General features: G+C 40.0%; 1 protein-coding gene across 5 annotated transcripts; it reads right to left on the bottom strand.

Annotated features, from left to right (window-relative positions):
- Positions 1-548: 548 nt before the first annotated feature.
- LOC140922719 (uncharacterized) lies at positions 549-13,023 on the bottom strand. Of its 5 annotated transcripts, none has more exons than XM_073372730.1 (16): positions 12,603-13,023; positions 11,675-11,835; positions 9,571-10,110; positions 8,634-8,712; positions 8,383-8,413; positions 7,801-7,835; positions 7,043-7,127; positions 6,195-6,282; positions 5,657-5,713; positions 4,015-4,381; positions 3,679-3,755; positions 3,349-3,450; positions 2,930-3,069; positions 2,183-2,464; positions 1,538-1,697; positions 549-796 (listed from the first exon to the last, which is right to left on the bottom strand). In XM_073372730.1, the coding sequence occupies exons 2-16, from the start codon at positions 11,747-11,749 to the stop codon at positions 704-706; spliced, it is 2,211 nt and encodes a 736-aa protein (XP_073228831.1). In that variant the 5' UTR covers positions 11,750-11,835; positions 12,603-13,023; the 3' UTR covers positions 549-703. The 5 variants fall into 5 exon arrangements, with proteins under 5 accessions (XP_073228831.1, XP_073228834.1, XP_073228833.1 ...); XM_073372733.1 differs by having other exon boundaries at positions 1,527-1,697; positions 12,603-13,016; XM_073372732.1 differs by having other exon boundaries at positions 2,183-2,461; positions 12,603-13,014.
- Positions 13,024-22,531: the final 9,508 nt, after the last annotated feature.

Genomic DNA, 22,531 nt, shown 5'->3' with positions numbered 1-22,531 from the left:
ATAGCCACCTCGTTTTCTTCAAATAGAACTAAATTCTACTGGTCAAAATTTTGTTTATACTTGAAGTATAACTATAATATCAAAAATCTTGTTAGGAAAAACAAAGACAGAGCTTGAAAGTATTTCCCAGATTAGACTGTTTCAGTGTTCTGACATCCTTTATACCTATTATTTTAATCATTTGTTGATCACAGTTCCTCTCACTCCATTCCACGATTGTTTCAGATTTCACGAAACTCTTTACTTTTAAATTAATTACTCTCATAAGTCCACGCAGCGGACCGAATTTTTGAACGGTTGAAAATTCGTGCGTTTAGCCAATCTTTGACACAGAAAACCTTTAACTCTACGTAAATTTAGACGACTAGCAGTTCAAAAATTTGAACGCCAAAAGCGAGGTCAAATTTTGGGCCGGTACGGTCGAAAAAAAAAATCCATCTGGTTCGCCAACTCCGTTCCAACGACGGTTCCATGTGAATTAAGTGACTGTCCGGTCAAGATTTTTCAGCCGATCGAAAATTCGTCCGATGCCTTTATGTTCTTGATAATCATTATCATCATCATCATCATCATCATCATCATCATCATCATCATAATCTCACGTCAACGTGCGATCTTATTGAAAATAGTTATCTTAAAGGAGGCCCAGGCTGAGGCACTCTTCTCATAAAAATTTATATCTTTACGACATCCATCTCAATCGTTAATGCACAACTGCAAGCTCCACTTGAGTCCCACTTCTCCTCCTGTGAGCGTAAACTGCCTCTAGTCCAAACTGGGTCATCAGCTTCTTGGCCTGTTAACAGTTGACAGAGGAAGTCAAACAAAAAATGCAGTAGGTATAATAAGCAGTGCAAAGCGCCGCACGTGCATAACCCCTTTGGTAAATTTCTTCGCCGTCACCACACGACCACGATGTGACAACGTCTTAACACGACGTTTTTGTGGAAGACGTAACCACAAGACAACAATTGTTTTCTTTCTCTCTTTGAACTAGGATGAGCTCCGAAAGGCCATGGTCAAACGTCGAACTTCACATCTGCCGAACCTAATACTGTAAAGCAAAATCTACTGTTCTCACTCACTGGTATAAGGTTCGTCTTACGTGAAGTTGGACCCTTTGGCCCTGGCCTAAGAATTCAACTCCAGGATTATTCGCCTAAACTTGACAGTGAATTCAGTGAATTTCGATAACCAACATAAAGTCTAAAAGAACGTCAATTCACTCCGTAACAGCCATTTTCGTTACCAGGGTCATCATTTTCCCTAGCAACCAATAATCACCAACAACATCAGTAGTTTCTTTTCAATGTCATGATTGGTTCATGGTATCCAAGGCAACTATTAAGCAATCATAACTATCCAACACTTGTCTAACAAATGATCCTAGAAATCCTTGCGCCGATAACTTGTACCCAGTCCTCTTATAATCTCTGTACTGGGGAGTGAGGGTTTTTGTTTTGCTTTTTAGTTTTGCTTGTTTATTTGTTTTTTTGCTGGGGATTTAGGAGATGTCGACATCTTACCGCTGCCTAACCTCTTCTTCACTGGACCCAGTCCCCATTAAAATGCTCCCGTTCATGTGCGAGGAATGGTAATTCTCATCGTCTGATTGGCTGTCACCGTTTATCGCAACGATTGCGCCATCCTCGGTTGGCTCTAGCTTTACTTGCACTTGAGACTGTGACAATTGACTGCTGCAGATGTAACAAGATAGAGGTGACCACCGGATCAACATTGATTCATCATAAGACCACTGTTGATTTACCATTAATCGCCCTTTATTAACCATTACTGAAATTTTCATGAATTTCTCAAGGAAGGTCTGAATTATACTTGAAAGTGTGCGTAAAGTTTTATTCCATTTCTGTGAACTAAAACAAAATTCTAACTTGATTATCAGCTACTACATCCACAATCAAATCCTATTTCTGACGATAGAAGACTGTAGTTCTAGGCTGTTGCCAAAATATTTTTTTCAAATTCTCTCCCTCTTATTTTCGCACCGTTCATATGTCCCCGTCTAGAGAAGAGCGACTGGTAGAAGAGCAATAAAGTTATCTATTCATGTTGCCCAACGCCCGAAAGCCTGTATGCAATAAAAACACTGGGTACTTCAAGTTTCCGTTATAACTAAGATGTTCACCAGCCACAAGTACTAGCTTTTCACTAGTTTTCTTACTTTATGTCTTTGGAGCAAAACTCCACGAGTTTAGTGATTCCTCCGACCACGCCCTCCACTTCTTCTCCGTCTCTCACATCTCTGCGCTTATGGGACGGTGATTCGTCCCCAGTGTCCTCGTCCGAGCTTCTCTTGCGACCACCATCCTCCTGACTGGAACCTTCATCCTCGCTGACGTCATTAGAGTTGGAGACGCTGACAGCCATCAAGTTGACCTGAGTGGGAAGGCCTCCCAAGGCTCCTTGTTGCATTAAACGTTCTCGCTCTTGCCTCACCAGTCTTCTAGCACGATGTAAAACGAAAATTAGAAGGTGCGTTGATAGTAGTTTTATTATATAGACACGAATGTTTTACTGGCAAATATACCGCTCGTAAAATTCATAAAAACTACATCCGGCACCCGAGTGGTTTATTTTCCATAATCTCACACGTGAGTTTATCGATGACGTAATTTTGGTAATTTCCCTCTATTATTTTATCGATGTCATTTTGTCTATATAATAAAAAGAACATTACACGGCGGCTTGAAGATATGAATTTTATTTTCAAGTGGCAAAAACAATATTTTACCCACTCGCTGCGCTCGTTCATAAAATATTGTTTTGCCACTCGAAAATAAAACTCATATCTTCGCGCCACCGTGTAATATCCTCTATATAGTGTTACTCACGGGGCGCATAAACCCTCCTGGAAATTTCGTCTTACATCGCTTTATGAGACGGAGAAAATACCGAAAAGAAAGCTCACCGTGCTGCACTGCTGTGCGTCACTTTGGACTGAGGACGGCGTTTCATATACTCATCCTCATCTACGATCCACACGGCTCCTTTTACGTTCTCCTTCCGCACAAAACATTTGTGAAGAGACAAATTATGGCGGACAGCGTTCTGTCAGAAGAAAAGAAAATAATCACATCTTTAAGTAATAATCAACGATTACGGAGTGCGTCGACTGTTCTCGATCCAAGACTCTCATTTGCCCCTGCGTGTTACATAAGCCAGATACGTGTCCTAAGTTGTCCCGCAAAAAATATCGCATCAATCTGTATTAGGAGTGCGTTCTTCTACATCGAACGCAACGATGATTTTACAATGGGGCTTTCTCGATTTAAGTACTCCCACAAGCAATTTGTGAAAAAGAAGGAGTTAACTCAGACCCCATCTTACCTTCCAAGTGGCGGCATTTCTTCTAAAATAAGCGAACTTGTGTATGAACCACGAATAGATTTCGTTCAATGTAAGTTGCTGATCGGGTGAGTCTAAGATAGCCTGTAGGTAAGCCAAAAAAAAAGCAACCAAAAAAATAAATAAATGATATCAAATTAATATTAAATAATCATAATCACAATTACACGCACAAGTATATGCAGTTATAGATAGAGAAAGATACGCCGATTTGAATCCGATTAAACCATTTCTTTATATTAGACTTGCTTGGTCTTGATTTGCCTTAAACTCCTTTTTATTGATCCAAAGAAAGATTAAAAACGTATTTACCTGTCTAATTAGCGACGCATAAGTGAACGGGGGCCTGACATCCGCCTTCTGGTAGAAATCTGCTGACCGCTCGATATCTACAACAACAATGACAATTTTCACAGATGATTATCGGGCGACTGTTGAATTACTGGAATGTTTAATTTTGCATTGCTATGTGATTTAAGCACAGCCCTAAGCGATACGTGAATGCGCAAATATAGTGAGTTTCCGTCCCAAACACCCTAAATGAGACCAAAATCTGTAATTTACACCCTTGGGAGAGAAGACGACCATCACTGTCACTTGTATGTGGGAGTCCCCCCCCCCCGGGGGGTCTAAGTTTCCACAACTCACCCATGGCTATTCCATCTGGGTCGCCGTTTCGCCTTTTAACGTGACAGGGTTTTTCTTCCACCATGTGACACGAAGGCGCAGAAACAACAGCAATCGAGTCAGCGGGTTGTCCTGTGATATCATGCACTGTAATGTTGGGAGGCGGGGACTTCCGTGGGGAACTTCCCATAGTAGGAGGCGGGCTGTTTGGAGACAATGGCATCTCCTGCCTACCTCCCATAGTGGGGGAATGTTGTACCGGAGAGGTCGGCATGTGAGGGGGTGGACCAGGAGTAACATGCAGAAGAGGCTGGGCTTGGGAGTGAGGCGCACGTTGATTTCCTTCTTCATCCATTTCTGGGTTCGATGATGGCGAGTGTTGAGCAACCTGTGGTCAAAAGAAGAAGACAAGGATAAGTCAAACGTAGTGATATCGTTTTACGGTTTGCCAGTTTATGGAACGAATAGGGACCTTAAGTTCCGAAGACGGTGACAGCGGCAAAAACTAAATTCGGGTTCTTTCAATCTTCATTGCGACAAATCCAACCCGCTTTAATCTTTTGTCAAATGTATGGGAACTCTCTTGCATTTGAATTGGTAAGAACCATATTCCAGTTCAGAAAAAGAGAGAAAATTTCGCCGTGGCTTTTTTTACGTCCACCATAATTTTTTAAACCAAGAGTTTTCACGTCGTAGTCTTGCAGTGATGGGAAAGAATTGTGCAAAAAAACTGTTCAGCGCGTATAGGGTTGTTGTTTTGCGAACTAAAACTATTGCTTTTTTGACGTTCTCGGTGCCGACGCCATGGTCAGATCTTAAGGTCCCTAATTACGAGGCAACGACGGTCAGAACTTTCAGTATGCGCGTCCTCGAACAGACGGATAGCAAACATCCCTCCTCGGCCATCCAGGGTCACACCGTCTGACGCTAAGATCCCGATATTAAAGGGAAGAGAGTGTGGTTTTAAGAAATATCAGGGTGGTCCTTTAAAATACATAGATCGTGGGCAAAAGGTTCTTTACCCCAAGTTGCTCAGTCTTCTGTCATATGACCACGGTGGTCATGTGACCTAATACAGTCGCGATTTAGCACAAAAAACCCCGTGATTTTACCGAAACGTCAAGAGAAAACGTTTCACGTTGTTGCTGGGGAATAAATTCATTTTCTGTGATCAGAAAGTTATTGGCTTGGGCAGCAAGATTTATTTCTTCCTGTAGTCGCGACGAGTCAAATAACAGCTGAGTTGAACACAAAATGTTTCCCTCTTATTTTTTGCATTTTAGAGACCGCTAAAACGACACTTTACGAAAAGACTCGACGGACTTCCTAGGGTTAACAAAGTGTCAATATATCTATCGTTATACACAAAAATGACCCTAAACGCCGTTCCAATATCATTATTTTGCTATTCACTGTCAAAAAGATTAATTATTTCAATGCCAATCCATCATTTAAACCAAAACAAGTCAACAAGTAAAACTTTTAATTAACAGAAAACACCTGTCCTTTTTGTTCTCGATATTTGTTTAGGAACGGTGTCAATCAAGATATTTTTCTGCCGCCCCAGCAAGTATCACTCTTGTTTTTAACTGACTTACACAAAGAAAAAAATTAAATAAAGGGGAAAAAAGCAAAAAAAAGAAAGACAATGTCGCCGTATTACCTTTGGAGAATGGAGATGATTCATCATCGCTGATAGCCTCTCGCGTTCCTTGTTCATCTAGAATAAAATAACATGATGAAGATAAAAAAAAAATGAATGTAAAATTAAAGACGTTAAGCGAACAACATGGAAAGTAAATTAGAGGCTTTTGAGATGTGGGCGTATAGAAGAATGTTAAGAGTATCGTGGACGGAACATAAACCAATGAAGAAGTTTTAAAGATGTTAAACACAACAAGTTCATTATTACCAACAATTAATAAAGAAAAGAAATGCCAGTATTTTGGACACGTAATAAGAGCGAGCTAGCCCAGTTATGCTTAGAAAACTCCATACAAACCCTGACCCCCCAAAAAATTAGTAGGGTTTGTATGGAGTTTTCTGAGTATAAGCGGCTAACGTCTCAGAGACAATTTGCCCCGAAATGCTCATTTTTGGCCAGTAGGCCTCTTGGACATTGTTCTTTCAGAATATCCTGACAAATCCCATGATTTCAGAAATTTCATTTTTATGACGTCATCACTTTAGTACTCTATTACCTGAAGCTCTAAGTGCATGACCACTTGCATTTGTACTCTAGCTTGGGCAGTACTTCTCTCATCCAAAGCATGGTCTGCATTCAGGTGACTAAAAAAATATAACAAATATGTGTACGTATAATAGACAATAAACTTGTACTGGTTTTCCGTCTATTAATATTGCTAAAAAGACCGGAAAGTAAATTAGATAGCTAACAGCGATGATTATGAATGATGATATCGATGACAATGACGATGATGATGATGATGATGACGATGATGACGACAATGATGATGATATGATGACGATGACAATGACGATGATGATGATGACAATGATGATGATGATGATGACAGTGATGATGATGATGACGATGATGACGATGATGATGATGATATGATGACGATGACAATGACGATGATGATGATGACAGTGATGATGATGATGACGATCATGACGATGACGATGATGATGATGATGATGATGATGACACGTAGTTGATGATCTTACAGTTACACAGGGTATATCTACATAACCATTAACCCTTTAGGTCCCAAGAGTGACCAACATCAATTTTCTCCTAACAACATCAGCAGATCATCAAGAGTAAAGGTTATGAGAATTGCTAAATTGATTACCAAAGGGAGAATGCTTAGACCTTAAAGCAAATTCTCTCAACTATTCTTAAAAGAAATGTATGGCGATCAGTCAGGAGAGTTTGTATGTGGATACTGGGGCTTAAACGGTTAAACTGAGCATGCACACTGGTTAGTCCAAAAATATCAAAGGCAAGCAAACTCGTCCAGACCGTATCTTAAAGAACATGCTAATTTAAAAAAAAAATCAATAAGCTTTGCACCATACTTACTGCATAAATTGTTGAAAATTTTCACAAAATGCCTCACATCCTGGCCATTGGCAGATATTGCGGTGGAACAAGGGGTGAAGCTGGGCTGTAAATTAAACAAAAGTGACATTTTACATACATGAATCAAGTAGTTAAATGAATGCCTTTTTTTTTCTTTTACACATCCTGCCACCTGTATTAGAGGTGGTATCTTAGAATAGAATTTAAAACTACCCGAGACGGTGAGACTCTTGTGTAAAAACAGGAATGTTCAGAGTCTGAGATGGACTGAAAGACATGTGTAAATTCATTGAAACATACCACCCTGAATTGCTTCCAAGTTTTTTAGATTGGGTCAAAATTTTTTGAGACTTAACCTTCAACTTTCTACTAAGATGGATCAGGCGTGGATCCAGTTTCCACTGTTTTTACGGAAATCGGTCAGATTTTTCATAATACAATGTGAATATATTTTTACTAAATAAAAAACTTTCCAAGTTGCAAGGATTCATCCAAGGTGAATGAAACTGGCCAAAAATCCTGTCTGAATGTCTTGGAATCCCAGGAAAGGGGACTTTAGGGGAGACCCTAGGAGATTGCGCCTCAGTGCTCGTTACAGAAATCAGTCAGTATTTATCCTAGGTCTACACTTGATGCCTTTTATGGTTTCAATACCAGTCTGACCAAAATCACTTGACTACATAATATAGACAGAAAATTTCCCATAAAAACAGATGTAATAATTCATTAATTTTGATTGTCAAGTATCAACATTTTACCTGCTTGGGCTTCAGTAATAAAAGGTCCTGTTGACCTGGTTGAAATAGATAACACGAATTAGTTTATACCAAATAACCACAGCTGCATGATTCATGTAAACCAGTCACTAATGCTAATTACAAATGTAATTTCATTTCATTACAGACACAGCATAGAGTTAGAATCAGGTCACAAATAACCCAATCTGCCGTGAAAGAAACAATGACTTAAAACCTTTGTACGACATAATTGCACTTTATCAATCTGCACAGCTGTGAGTATGTAATGTACAACGTACTACTAAGGATGACAGAAAAGTAGCATGAGAACACAGCCAACTTCTCTCATGACAGTCCATCACTGATTTTCCTGTAAAATGGCATTGATCAGAGGAATGACTGTAGAAATTCCATACTGATGATGTATCATTACCCAAATCTGGGTAGTGCATCTGATTGGTTGAAGTAAATTTCCTGCACGACACACAGACGAGTTGCCATTTCACAGGGAAACCAGTGGTGGTGCATCCAAGTGTCGGCTGTTTTCTCAAGCATATCGGAAAAACAAAACAAAAGAAACAAACAAACATGAATGTAACTTACACTGCACCTTCTGATGGCTGAGATCTTCCACCTGAAAATAATGATATCAATTTCAACAAAAAAAGATTTTTTGATTAAAATATTTTTACACTTCATATTTTGTTCCAGGAAAAAAAAAGGCCCTAGTATTTGTTTCATCCACAATACCAGCCATAAATGAAGTTTAGTGACAAAAAAACAAAAACTTACAAAAACAAGCAACTACACACAATCTTCTTTTGAAAATGATAAATTATAATAAAATTTGTTACCAAAGTTAGAAAGATGAGGGTCTCCAAGACCTTTCCATTTGCCGTCAAAATAAGGGCGAAGTTCTTGCTCCAATATTGCCTGCAAAAGCCATCAAGTCAGAAAAATGGTCAGTTAGTATTATTGCACTGTTCATAACACTATAGAGTGATGACAGATTTGAATTTACATTAAGTTATGGTGGTGATCATCATCATCATCATCATTACTGTCATCATCATCATCATCATCATCATCACAATAATCATCACCACGATCATCAGTATCTTTATAATCTTGATTCCCTGGGAACCGACTGATGGTCTGGAAGGCAAACTGACAACTGTACTATAATTATTTAATGGGGGACTTGGAGTTGCTGTAGAAGGGAATAGGTAAAGGTATTAAGAAAAGTGTCAGACACTCAAGTTTGAAGAAACGACGAAGGCAAAATGGGGTGAAGGTCAAGGGTACCCCGAGAAAACAGCCAATACGGTACTTCGAGATGCCACCACAGGTTTCCCAGTAAAATGATGTCTGTTTGAAGCAATTAATTTCCCTCACATTAAGACTAATCAGATGCACTACCAAGTTTAGCCTTTTCCAGGCTCTGAGATAGTCGGGCCCGCTGAATTGAGAAAGTGCGAACAAGAAAAAAAACGGGAGGAAACTTTTTCCCGCCCTGCCCCCATTTTCACGCGCCCTAAACTTTCACGTCTTCCCCACTATCTGAGAGCCTGGAACAGGCTATACCCAGTTCTGAGTCAACATACATCATCAGCATGTAATTTCTGAACTAGTTACTAAAGCATCATTTCATGGGAAATCCATTGGTTGAGTCATGAAATGTGGCCTGTTTTTTTCAGGCCAGGTCAAGGGATGTTAAAGCTTGGTGCTGTTGTGCCTCCAGGTATAACGTTCATTCACCACAAATTACTGTGGACATCACTGTTGTCTCACCTGATGTTGTTGCATATGCTGAGGCTGAACAGGTCGCAGTAGTAAAGGTGGTGGATGTGCTGCCATGACAGTAACTGGTCGGGGTGGGGTCTGTTGATGTGGGAAGTGAAAATGCCCATCAACAAATCCAGGTTGACAACCACAGTGAGCATGCTCCATGAATGCTGCAGACTGCTGTGGATGACACCCAGCAGGTGAGAACACATGGTGGGTGTGTGGCCCAGGTGGACATGTTGCACAGTAGTGGACGCTTCCGTGTTTTGAAGACACTTTGGAATCCTGAGATGTAGCATTTGATGCATCAATCATAACATTAGTGACTGCCGGTGTGACATGCTGATAGACCATCCCTGGAACATGAACGTCACGGCTGCAGCAGCAAGATTGAGAGGTGTTATGCTTATTTTGTTGTGTGACCTTGTGTGGAGTGTGTGACCCACATGCACAATTTGAGGAGGAGCACAAGTCTTGGCTTCCTTTGGCTGTAAGATCCACACTTGAAGATCTTGCAGGAGTTTTTGAGGGAGAGGTAACTCTGGCCTGTAAGGAACAAAATAGCTGATACTGTTGTTTTCTAATAATAACAGAGATGCCAACATCTGGAAATCTAAAATCTGGAGACTCTTTTTTTTGAACTACCCTCCCCCCTCCTGAATATCAACAATGAACCCCCCCTGACCCCAACCCCCCCATAAGCACAATTCTATCCAGTCCCTTATCGGCTTAGGACATTATATGAAGTCTTACATCAAGTACAGACCACAATTAGCTTTTATGATTGTAATGGTGAAATTCCACGGAGGGTACTCCCATACATTACCTACACGGGTATGGGCCGCCCAACGGGGTCGCAATTTTGAAGCTCCTGATTTAGAACGGGGTATCCATTTCAGCGGCGTTTTCTAGAACGGGGTATAATATTAATTTAGAACACACAAAAGCTCCAGTTTTGTAAGCAGCCATTTGAAATTATTCAAGGACAGATTGCTTTTAAAAATACGGTTCAATGCGTTAACAAGCAAACTTTTGTACTCTTGTTGCACCCTGTGTTTTAGCGTGCAGGGTGGGCGTATTTTGGCGCAAACCCATTTCTAGAATGGGGTATCAGTTTTAGGGCGAATTCTAGAACGGGTTATAAAAAATTGGCCCATTTCTAGAACGGGGTATCAATTCTAGGGGAAAATTTTTTTGTAGAACGGGGTGCCAATTTGGAGTCCCGGGCGGCACATACCCACCCCAAAAATACCCAAGAGCCCCCCCCCCCCCCCCGGGTGAAATAATCTTTGTCAGTGATGAAATACATGCGAAAATGCCCCAGAAACCGAGCTTTGAATCAAAGAAAATTCAAATTTTGGGAGAAAATGGGATAAATTCTAAACTACAGCACAGAAAAGCTCAAAACTCCTTGTACCGGAGACCGGGAGATTGTTGTCGCATCTGGGAGACTCCCCGATAATCCAGGAGAGTTGGCATGTATGTAATAAGGTATTCATAACGTGCACAATATATAGTGCTATTAAGCCAATTTTATCCTCAGCAAGTCAGTGACTCTATTTTCTCCTTTTTCAACCGAGTCACAAAATCACTTCTCTTACTTTAAAGATTATCAAACATTATTAGCTTCTCTTAATTTCTATTCGACAATTGAAGTAGATTGGTAAAACATTCACTTTCATAATTCAAAAGTTACATGTAATTTAAAGAAAAATATATATCTCATAATCGGTGTCTACAAATTTTTGCCTACGCGCAATCATACCCTCCCTACCCCAGAAGGGTTATTACTTTTGCACAGGGGATAACACGGTGTAATTTACTCCAACAAAGATTTTCGTTACATTTTTAATCGGCGGTTGGACAGCAACGAAACAAGATTTTGATGCTTTAACATTGAACAAAACTTTCATTTTTGAACAGTGGTTTTCACAATTTCGATATCACTAACAAAATAAGCTTATGTTAATCCAGGCGTAATAAATTAGCTCACATGTGCTGCGTTCGAAATGATTCCTGATAACTTTTTTGTATTTTCGTAGGCTCTGCTAGGGGATATACATCGTGTGAATAAAATGTAAGTATAAAGCTATTTTTAAACTCTTCTTACTGTTGATCCTCGCAGACTTGTTGCAGAGGACGTGACACTAACCACTGCCTCATTGTCGGTTGAGTTGTTCGCCATTGATTAACTGTTTTGCTTGCTCAGAATATTGAAGTGCCCTGTTTCTCGTGGACTTCACTGCGTCGAAAAAGTACCCGTCTCCACAGCTGTTAAAAAAAGCAGAGCAGGTTATCATTTCTTAAACCATCTCTCAAACATGTTACGCGAATAAAGGGCGCATTAAATTCAAATTCTCGTCTCATTTTCACGGTTCAAAGATCTGCACGCGGAAGATGAGCGTGGAAGTACGCGAAGCCGGAAATTCAGTGGTTATGTCAATTTCTTTGCTGTCCGCAAAAATTCCTGCTTTTGCAATTTTTTTGGGCATGATTTCAGTTAAAGGAGGAGATCTCCTGGGAAAAGAGATAAGCAAACTCTATAACAGACTGACTACAATTGAGTCCACGGGAAAGACCGCATTAATTGCTCCATGTGCCATATGGCTATGATTTGAATAAATTTTTGGCCTGATGACTCATTCTGATTGAACTCTTCCGTGTCTTGAATAGGTATATATCTTAGTAAAACTGCTGGAAACTAGAAAAAAAGAACTCCCTAAAGAATCAAGTAACTTTTTCCGCGATTCATATGTTGACTGTTACCTGTAGAAAGTTCTTCCGAAGCGCTTTTCTCTTCGAGTTGCCACGCCATAAACAACAACAATGGAAGCTTCGTGTAAACAACAATAAAGCTGGCAATTTCGCTTTCGATTGGCGAATAAAACACCAGGAAACCACTTTAACGATCTACCAAACTTCTTTTCAACTCAAACTCTTTCTGTGCGGAGCTCTTAGGAAAGCAAGATCTCGCTAAAATACGGCATGCAAATAAGATAAACAGTGAGTTTCTTGTTGATGGTTGAAAGCACGTTTACCTTGACATATGCCGCCAGGAATATCAATGAATGAAAAGCTGAAGTCACATTTGATAGACACTTGTTTCTTCGCTACAACGCGATTTCTTTCGTCCTTCGCCCGAAACTGAAAATTCTTCTCGGCGATCAGGTTGCGACTTCAGACAATAATAATGAAAATTTTCCTTCTAAACAATCCCGCGCGTTGTTGTTCATAAATTTACCCTGAACCCCAAACAAAGCCTCGCTTTACAGCGTGACGTCACGTAATTGGCACCCGTAAATAAAAACAAAAATAAACATAGGATGGAAAAACAATGGATCTCCCACGCCTGCAATCTTCTTTTAGCCTTCTAAACAAAATATTTGTGTGGGAGAAGACGTTCTCGCGGTCCATTTCAGCAGTGTGATAAGATTGGTTCGAAATAATTCTCACTCGAAACTAACCACCAAATAATTATTCATCCGTGTCGATTGTCGACTGCAACAAACAGTAAGGCGAAAAACCAAACGAATATTTCAAGCCGAGGTCGTTTTTGCCGAAGCTCAACTGATGGCGAGCTATTTTCTCCTAAGATGCACCGTAGACAACACACGACCTTGGGTAAAGAAATCGCTTTCGTGAAGGACAAACCGTCAAAAAAGTCTTGGATGTGATTGGTTGATGCTTGGTTAGTAAATGAAAAGATCTAGTTTTGGCAAACATAGGATTATTGTTTTCTCAGATTATCTATCCCGCCCAGCTGAATTTGCTATCTATCTTTGTCATTTCGACATATTAAAAGCCACGTGTTTAGCGACTTTAAAGACTTTATTTCATTTTCAAAAGTCCTGGAACATTTCCGTCGCTAGGGGACATCCATTTTAGCAGTCGGAAAAGACGATTAGCAAAGAGCGTAACATTCAAAGTCAAAAAGCGAAATGGGGCATATCGCATTTGTTTACCTAAGCGTCAAAGCCATGAAATTCAAACAGATTTTGTTTTGTGTAGTCCGCCGTATTGAAATTTGTTTGTTATTCGAGAGTATCTGAAGCGAAAAGAAAAACACATATATTTAAAAAACGCATAAAAAGAAAACCATATGTGGACCATTTACAATAATTATCTTTCGAAGTCCTTTATTATTATTATTTTTTTTTTCATGGCTTATATGTAACTGAAATTTCTCGTAAACGGCTCTGTAATAATGCTGTCCTTTGACTTTGAAGCTTTTTTACTTGTTTCGTAAAACTGAATCCCGCAGCACTCGTACAGACGTAAAGAAGAGTTCACCGTGACCTTGAGAAAAAGTTGATAGTAATATCTCGACTGTTTTGTTCTCCAAGCAAAAATAGAAATCCCTGATGGGTGGTATTCACAATCTCTCCGACAATTTCCATCAAACATACCGTTGTTCGGCTAAATGCATTACTCCGTTGCTTTGTCTTTATTCATTCTGGTGCTAAATCACCCTTTATCATCTAGACTTTCACGAGCTTGGACACCGATTTAGCGAAGACGTTTGACTCACTGATTAATAAATTATTTGTATTCTTGGTAAGACGATTGGAAACTCTTTGTTTACTTCTTTTCCTCGGCTAACGTCTTCACGCTACGTCTGGCCAAAAATAAAATCACAGAATGAATAAAATATAAGACAAATTTTGGTAAAGCGTGAAACGGAATAGATCGTGCGCTGTTTCCGGGTAGATTTTGTATGATCTGATATGAACTGAGAATTTTCAAAAAGTATGATGTAGAACTAACAATATAAACAAAACGCGAAAAGTTTATTTGACTGTTACCCCTCGTAATATTTGCAACATTACTGACTAAGCTCAGAAGTAGGATGAGAAAATTTACGAGGAAGTGCGGTCTCTTCTTGTCTAAACTTGGCGAATAATCCCATGAATCGGATTGCAGAAGAATTAATGGACGCAAACCATTGCGTGCAATACCAGATAGAGGTTCCCGTGTAGTTTGTGTTATAGTGGCAGTTTTGGCGCCTCTTGGACGGCTTACTCCATTTTGTTAGTTTTTTGACCATGTGCCTAAATAGAAACATTTTGGGCGATTTACACCTCGTCCAATCATATTGGTCTGTGAACATGACAATTTGTACACAACTGCTTGTGGCGGCCCAAAACAAAAATACTTTGAATCTATCAAAGATGTTGCCAATTAAAATTAATTTATATTTCCAATAACAATTCCTTGTGATTGCCTCAAGATTAGTAAAAGAAAAAAAAAACATTTAAAAGGTATATCGCCATTTTACTTAATTGGTTATGCACAAGAGCGAGTTAAAACGAATTGATATTGGATTTATTACTTGCAGGTCGCTTATTTCATGGCAGTTGATTCCGTGCGAGACAAGATGTTGTCTCTGCCTCTAATGACATTTAAACGGAAGCTTCTTCTATAAATAACGTCATTGGAGAGCATAAACGTTCGAAATAAAACAATTGTTATGTCCATTAGAGCAGTTTCAATCATTAATTATCCTTTTGCGTACGCAAAATGGCAGCTGAGAACTCAGAACTCAGCTGGCTCCGTTGTGAGGTTGACTGTTTCATTGGACCTTTGCTCAGTTACCTGCTGCCTATGAGGAGCACGACGGCAACGAAAACGGCAAAAAAGCAATGGGCCAGATATTTAAACGGAGTTTAGCTGGTGTTTAACAAAACCGCGCTCCAAGCCGTTTTCAGTTTGCCAAACGCTTTTATGTTTTAACACCATTTATCGTGGACAGTTTCATGAAAGCATATGGCGTAGACTAGAAAAGCATTCGTCTTCGTAAAACAGCCCACTAAGGAAGAGATCTTGAGGTCCAAAGATTTTCTAAACCGTGGTCTAAGTTAGACTTCGTTTAAATAACCGACCCAATATGTTTAGATTAGCAAAACAACAACACACTTTTATGTACGTTTCTCTGGCGTCTGTTGCGCGACCACAACGTGAAAAGTCCTCATTTCACGTTTGGGTTGGGGACGTGAACTCAAGGCAAGGATTTTCTAATTAAAAAAATATATATACGGTACTTTAGAATTCAACTGCAGAAAAATTCACCAAACATTTGACAAACTGAAAGACACTTGGATAACAGCGGTGAATTTTGAAACTGCATTAATTCACTTTTCAACAGACGTTTTCGTCCCCGTCGTCGTTGTCATTGCTTAAGCTCGCAGAATTTCAAGTCCCCTTGTCTTTTTTATCGCTGGGATCCCCTCTTTAGCCGCTACTCAAATCTGGATTACTCTTAACCAAGAGATGATAAACTTAGGGTCGTCTCTTGTCCCAGCCTAATTCTTGCACATTTGGTACGCGAAATCTGCAAAAAATGTTTTGAATTTGGGAATTTAAGAGTCGCAAACACTAACTGTGTAACTGCAGCTGTGTGTGATCTGAAATTTAAGTTGCTTAGAACCTGAGCGGTCGGCGAATTATTAAACTTGTGCACGTCACGTGACGTCATTGCTTACATTTTGGTTCCGTAATATGTTTAAATTCAAAACTTGTAAATGGTTATAAACCAAGTGATCTATGCAATTTAAACCACAACATTATAAGATTTAAGATTTCTCTTAAACCACAAGATTTTAAGAGAATATCGGCTATCAGAAACTGAAGAATCGCTAGATGGTAAAGATGGTTAAAAATCATTAATTCTTTGCGAAAACTCTGAGTTTCAAAAACAAAATTCGAAATACTATTCCTAGCTCATAGGGCACACTTTTGCAGAAAAAAAAAAGCTCTTAAAATTTGCTCTAATTAGTGATGAGCGTCAGCGATTGCCTTCTTATAAAGCTTTACATTGAACTCGTTTATGGCCATAATGGTTATTTTTACTGCCTCGTACCCAGACGTCTCTCCGTCTCGATGAAAATTTACGCGCAAAGGAAGGCGGGAGAAGAAAACGGGCGAGGCAGGAGGCTTTGCCTCTCTTCTTTCTCCATCCCATGGTCCATTGCGCTTCGTCAACAGTCACTCGCTTTTTCGCGCTCGCCTCTATGCAAAAAACGAAGCGTCTGAGGAGAAAAAGAGGTTATTTTTATATTTCTACTAATTTATTTTTTCTTTATTTCAATTTACCGTGGGCCGCAAGGGCCATGAAAACACCACACCGAAGCATGAATGAATGAGCTCTCCCATCGGGACAACGGTCACCCGCTCGATCGCGAGAGGAATGCAAATTCTGTGACCATTTTTTTTTATCTCATCTTAGACACTTTGTGGAAAAAGTAATTTTCACTATCCCAACTAAGTCGCTTTCTGTTAATTCATCTAGCTTATAAGGTCTTATAAAGCCTTTTAACGAGGTCATCCTGAATTAAACTGACACATCTGTTCAACTCAGTAAAATCTTCCCATTTTTAACTTCCTACCTATCTTAAAGTCCCGAAAAGGTGCCAACCCATTCTATTAACTCTATTGAAAATACAATCCCATTATAGTCAATCCATTCGTAAAATGCGACCCCATCCTGCGGCACATCCGTATCAGTTTATTACCAGGAGATAATGAGCTATTATCTATTACTAGGAAGTACCGCCCCCATCCCCCCGGGTCACTCATGAAGCCGGCATCATCTCGCAAATTGGCAACAACAAATTGGCTGACGACGAGTTTAAACAAACTGGGGCATCGGCCAATATTTGTTGTTGTTTACCTTATATTGCCCTTATGTTGCCCTAGCGAACCATCCTCGAAAGCTCTTTTCTTACTGTTTTTGTTTTTAGTGGTATCACAGACATCCGTGTGAGTCAAGCCTCAGTAAAGGCTAAGAACACGCACAGGTAGCCATCACTTAGTCTCGTCAACCCCATTAAACAAAGGGTCAAGGATGGCTTTATCAACAGTGGTATCAAAAGCGATACAAATTAGAGTGAACATTGCTGATACTGAACAATTATTTTCAAAACGAACTTTACCATACACCGGCTACGATGGAGATTTTTGAGTCTAAATTTTCTCCTACGTAGTTGCTCCACGAAGGCCAAACGGCTTTTGGCTGCCGGAATCGTCTCCTCTCTACGTACCGTAGCTCCTCGTTTGCTTCTCATGCACATTTTGGCCAAATTTGGTAGTGGTTCGCGCCGGTTATGACTAGTATGACGCTGTATACGCGGAACGTACACCAGGTCTTGCCTTTGTGCAGCATTTTGTAATTTTAAACTCAGCATACTACAGTTTTAAAACAGTAACAATTAATAATTAAGGTGAGATTTTGGAACACAAAATTATAAAAGAAATAAAAACAATCGTATTAGGATACTGTTCGACAAGGGCGAAACTGTTTGGAACAGTTTTTTTTTTTTACTAATAAAGTCATCTTCGACCGACTTAATTAGTCGAAAACGTTCTTCATTTTTTTTTTTTTTTTCAAGTAAAGCGTACAGTAGAGAAATAATAATCATCATCATCATCATCAACAAAATAAGTAAGTTTCTATTTTCAAGATGGCTCGCAGGTACAAGGTGACCACCATTTTGATTTTAGAGTGACGTTTCTGGTCTCAGTAAGCCTATCAACCAAGTTCCCAGAGTTCTCAATTAGTAGGAAGAGAGAGAAATAGAGCCGGAAGCCTGGGAACAAGGTTGCAAGGCCATACCGTAACTTCGTTAGGGTTAGCTTTGTAGTTGGACGGAAATTTACCGTTTTTGCTTTGTTTTACTTTGTATTTGAGGACAATTTCTAAGCACAAGCCTCCGGGGGTTTTATATTTGGAGGGACGATTTTAACGGAGGGGTGTCGGATCGCACAGACTCAAAATTCCCATTATTTTTCGAATGGTTGGTAGCGGGGAGATTTATCAAGGGAAAAAAAGCCGCCATATCTATTCAGTATCACACTTCACCTTGACTCTGAAGATGACTACCGCACAGGTTGTAGAAACGTAAGTCACTGTCAACGACAACAGTCCTATGCAGGAGTACGTTCACCCGGCCGGTCGGTCATGCTCAGCCTACTTATGAAATGACTCTTCGGTTCGAACCTTTCACAGAGAAAACTGATGTTGGTCACTTTTGAGACTTAAAAGGTTAAAACTGAAATCGTCCATTTTGATATCCTCTTTAATCATTGCATCAGTCTATTAAAAAATGAATAAATAAATAAATAAATAAGTGAATAAATAAAAATAAATAAATAAATAAATAAAGAGAAAGAAAGGGAGTGTCCCCAGATGTCCCCTAGGTCTGGATCCAAGAAGATTTGTCATTTTAATTTTCTTTATTTATTCATTGGAGATAACTATGAAGTAAGGGTAATCGAAATACATCGAATTAAGGAAAAAGTCTACTGCGTGCAAAATTCTCGTCCCCTCTTGTTCAACGGCGGAGGTCGGGTCAAGCTTTTAACCTTGAAATACCGCATAGGGATATCATTTTCAACAAGGATTAATTAACTATGCAGTGAACAGAAAGGATTCTATGTCTTGTGAATATTAGTGCACTTGAATCCACTTCAAAGATAACACCATACTGATATGAAATCGCTGTAGCTTGATCATATCTTAGTTTTTCTTCGAGGCTGTTCACGACTGTTTTGCCAGCGTAAAAATTTAACTCCCGATCCGTAGCGTCCAGCCGGACCCCAAGGCTTTCAAAGGTTTTTGCCCAAAGCCCTATACAGTTTGCATGAGTCATAAGGAGATACCGTAAAATTCCGAAAATAAGCCCTCAAAATATATAGCCCCCCCCTCTCCCAAACTCGTAACGCAAAAAACCCTATATTTCTTACTGATAAAATTCTACAGTCGCACCCCTTTTTACAGACACTCGCTCAATACGGCTCGTTCATTACGGATAGTTTTCCATATCCCTAGAAAAAGTAAGCCCTCACATTTTATCTGAGTTCAATCCACTTAAGTACGGACAACCCGTGAATAGTTGTTATACGGACACTTTCTATGCACCCCTCAGTACAGTGTCCGTATAATGGCGTTTGACTGTACTTATAGACTGTACTTATAGTCTATTTTGACTGTACTTATAGTCTATTTTTTCTATTGTACTTTTTTACAGTACTATGTGAATTTCAACCGAAACGCGTACGCCCGATTCAACATAAGGTAAAAAATTAGTAGTGAAAATATCCTCGGAATTGTGAATTTCCAACACTCTGATCGATCTGAGCTGCCAAAGAGGCCCTTCAATAAGATGAACTAGAGTTTCAATGCATGAGTTAACGGTCATCACGGGCCCACGCGGGTAAACAACAGCGGACAAGGCTATGCGTGGTTCTTACAAACGGTTTTGTTATGTGGGATCTTTCTATCGGCGAGTGACCTATAGATTTTTCCATAGACGAGAATCACTTTAGAGAAAAGTCCTAATCCTGGAGTTTCTTTAACAAAGTAGTGTCAGAACGTTAGCCATACAGCTATTTCGAGAGAGGTTGTCGGAAAAAGTGCACTCGACAACCCTGAAAGGTATTGTGGGTGGTTTTGAGTTCACTGTTCTTTCAAAGAAATTTGAAAGTATCAGTGCACGAGAGGGTATGGACGTATGTTTGCGATGCTAAAGGTAGGTTCGACAGCTATAGTGTCAGGAAGAGTGTATTGATCATATCCCATATTACATTTCGGCATGGTCACGTGCATGGTTCCTTCCGACACACTTTCTCGAAATAGCAATACATGGAACACAATTAATTGTAACGAACATTTAGTTTTATTTTCATTTTTCTTTTAGCCCCTAAAGACGGTTTGACGGTTTTCAAACCGAAATATTGGGCAATTTGTTTAAATACCGTATTTCCTCGAATAATAGCCGGGGTGATTATTCTTTTTTCGCACAAAAAGGGGGCGACTATTCGAGAGAAGGCGATAATTCGAGGGAGGCGATTATTTCAAATATTGCTCGGGAAGTGGTGCCCTTAATATTTTGTTTTATTTTCCCATGAAATAAGAAAAAAAAAAAAAAAGCACGTCTGAATCACCTGAACATATTTAGATCCTTGATAAATTTTCAGAGCCTGAATCGTCACTGATCAGATTTGCTGAATCTCATTGCACTTCAACTTGACAGGGAAGGGATAGAAGAGAGACAATGGCGAGAGGGGTGGGGGAAGGGCGACTATTTTAGGGAGGCGATTAATCGAGGAAATACGGTTATATGCTTTGTTTTATTCTTTTGTTTACTTCTTCATCGCCGTGCCGTAAGGATCAGTTTGCCGTTTCATATTTTTCTACAAGTTTAATTGCACTGAACCAGGTCTACAACTAGGAGATCCCGTACCATTCATTGGTTTAATGCTGTGGACTTGTTGATATTTTATATAAACCAAAATGGCCAAAGTGTATACAGGGGCACCCAACGGGAAATTTTGAGAAAAAGACCGAAAAACAACAACAAAGCGTGAATAAAGTTTTCTGAGACTATTTTAAGCATTTTGGGAGATTGCTGGAAAAAAATTATCTGTTCCTCACTCCCAGCAAGACTGATGGAAGAGTTCCCAGCCAGCAACCTTACAACCTGCAACCTGGCTTACTGGGAAGTTTCATAGGGCACAATTCAGATCTTGAGTGGTAAGCAACCCATACAAGTAACCCGTAGCAGCTATCCTAGACTTCAAATCCCCTCTGACACCCTGAATTATCTTTTTCCCAGCAACACTTTCCTTCCAAGGACTATTATTTCTTCCACATCTCCCAGCCAGCAAAAATTTGCATGAAGAACAGATATTTTGAAGAACAGATCCATTGGGTGCCCCTGTGTATACGCGTTTTCAGACTAAAACGGCTCAAAAACCCTACCCGATGGGGCCGCACATACCTTTATGGCTTATATAAGGGAGTACCCCCTACCCCCGGGGTAGGAGAAGGCACAACGATATCACCATTCTTTTTAGTCTGTGCCAGACTCTCAGATAGTAGAAAGGTTGCGAGAACGAGGTCAAGGGAAAATGGAACGCTTGCGCAAGTGGAATAGGCTACCATTCTCTGGCGGGATTTTCATACTCAGGGCAGGGTACTTTCAACTACGTACAGAACTAATCGTATCCGCCCAGCTACGCAGACAGCGGCGGACTGGCATTCTTCCCGTAGAGTAGAAGGTCCCGGCCGTGTACAATAGTTGTGACATTAAGAGAATTGATAGGTGTCATGTCTGGTTTTTATTACAAAAGAAAACAAAACAATAACCAACTACAAACAAAACAGAAGAACAACAGCCGGACATGTATGGGCAAGGTATCCCAGGGAGAACCATCCTCCTTTCGACCCGGACGTAAAATAAAAATCTTTGTCAGTGAACCCCAATTGCGAACTTAGGTCTTTAAAAATTTGGTCTAAAATCGAATCTTAAAGAACGTGTCCAACAACACGAGTTGCTTACACAGGTCAGCACCGTTATTGAATGACCCACTTTTGTAAACGAATTAGTGGTGACTTATCGCCATGATCCTACATACTTGGTTCAGTATTCCCGTGCACGTGCCAGATGGAGATTCCGGGGGGGAGGGGGTGGCAGTTTTCGATTGCTCAAAAGGGGCCGGAAACTCTAAGCGCGAGCTCACCAGATCAGGGCGCCAAACGATAGGGAAACTTTTGAGAATAACCAAGCTGATTGAAACCTATAGCAGATAATTAAATATGAGCGACAGCGCACTGATAAAAACTGAACACCGATTAATTGAACAAGCGGCAAGCCTCATGATTCTGGGGGAACTCGAATCGTTCTTCATGTAGTATAGTAGGTGAAGTCGCTCTTGATCTAAGCAAGCTAGGGATTAGCATATACTGTATATTTGTCTGTTTTCAACCCGTAGGTCTGAAAGATCCCCTGCTTCAAATCCTGTTTGCCAGAATTGCGGAACCTTTAAAATTACGTAACCCGACGAGAACCGGAAATTATCACGCTTAAGAGGTATCGAAATCCCAATTGTTGATAGAGGGGACGGGAACTCGCTCATTGTACTTTGAAGGCAGGGTGGTCTGCTTAGTGTTGCTTGTCATAATAACCAAACA

The sequence above is a fragment of the Porites lutea genome, chromosome 13, assembly GCF_958299795.1.
Source record: "Porites lutea chromosome 13, jaPorLute2.1, whole genome shotgun sequence".
NCBI lineage: Eukaryota > Metazoa > Cnidaria > Anthozoa > Scleractinia > Poritidae > Porites > Porites lutea.
The sequence above is the reverse complement of the archived record's forward strand: the minus strand, read 5'-3'. Positions and strand labels throughout refer to the sequence as shown.

Coding starts and splice junctions, on each gene's coding strand:
- LOC140922719 (XM_073372730.1), bottom strand. CDS start 11,749: ATGGCGAACAACTCAACCGACAATGAGGCAGTGGTTAGTGTCACGTCC. Junction 10,111..11,674: donor CAAGTCTGCGAGGATCAACA/GTAAGAAGAGTT, acceptor TGTTCCTTACAG/GCCAGAGTTACCTCTCCCTC. Junction 4,382..5,656: donor ATCATCTCCATTCTCCAAAG/GTAATACGGCGA, acceptor TTTTGACCACAG/GTTGCTCAACACTCGCCATC.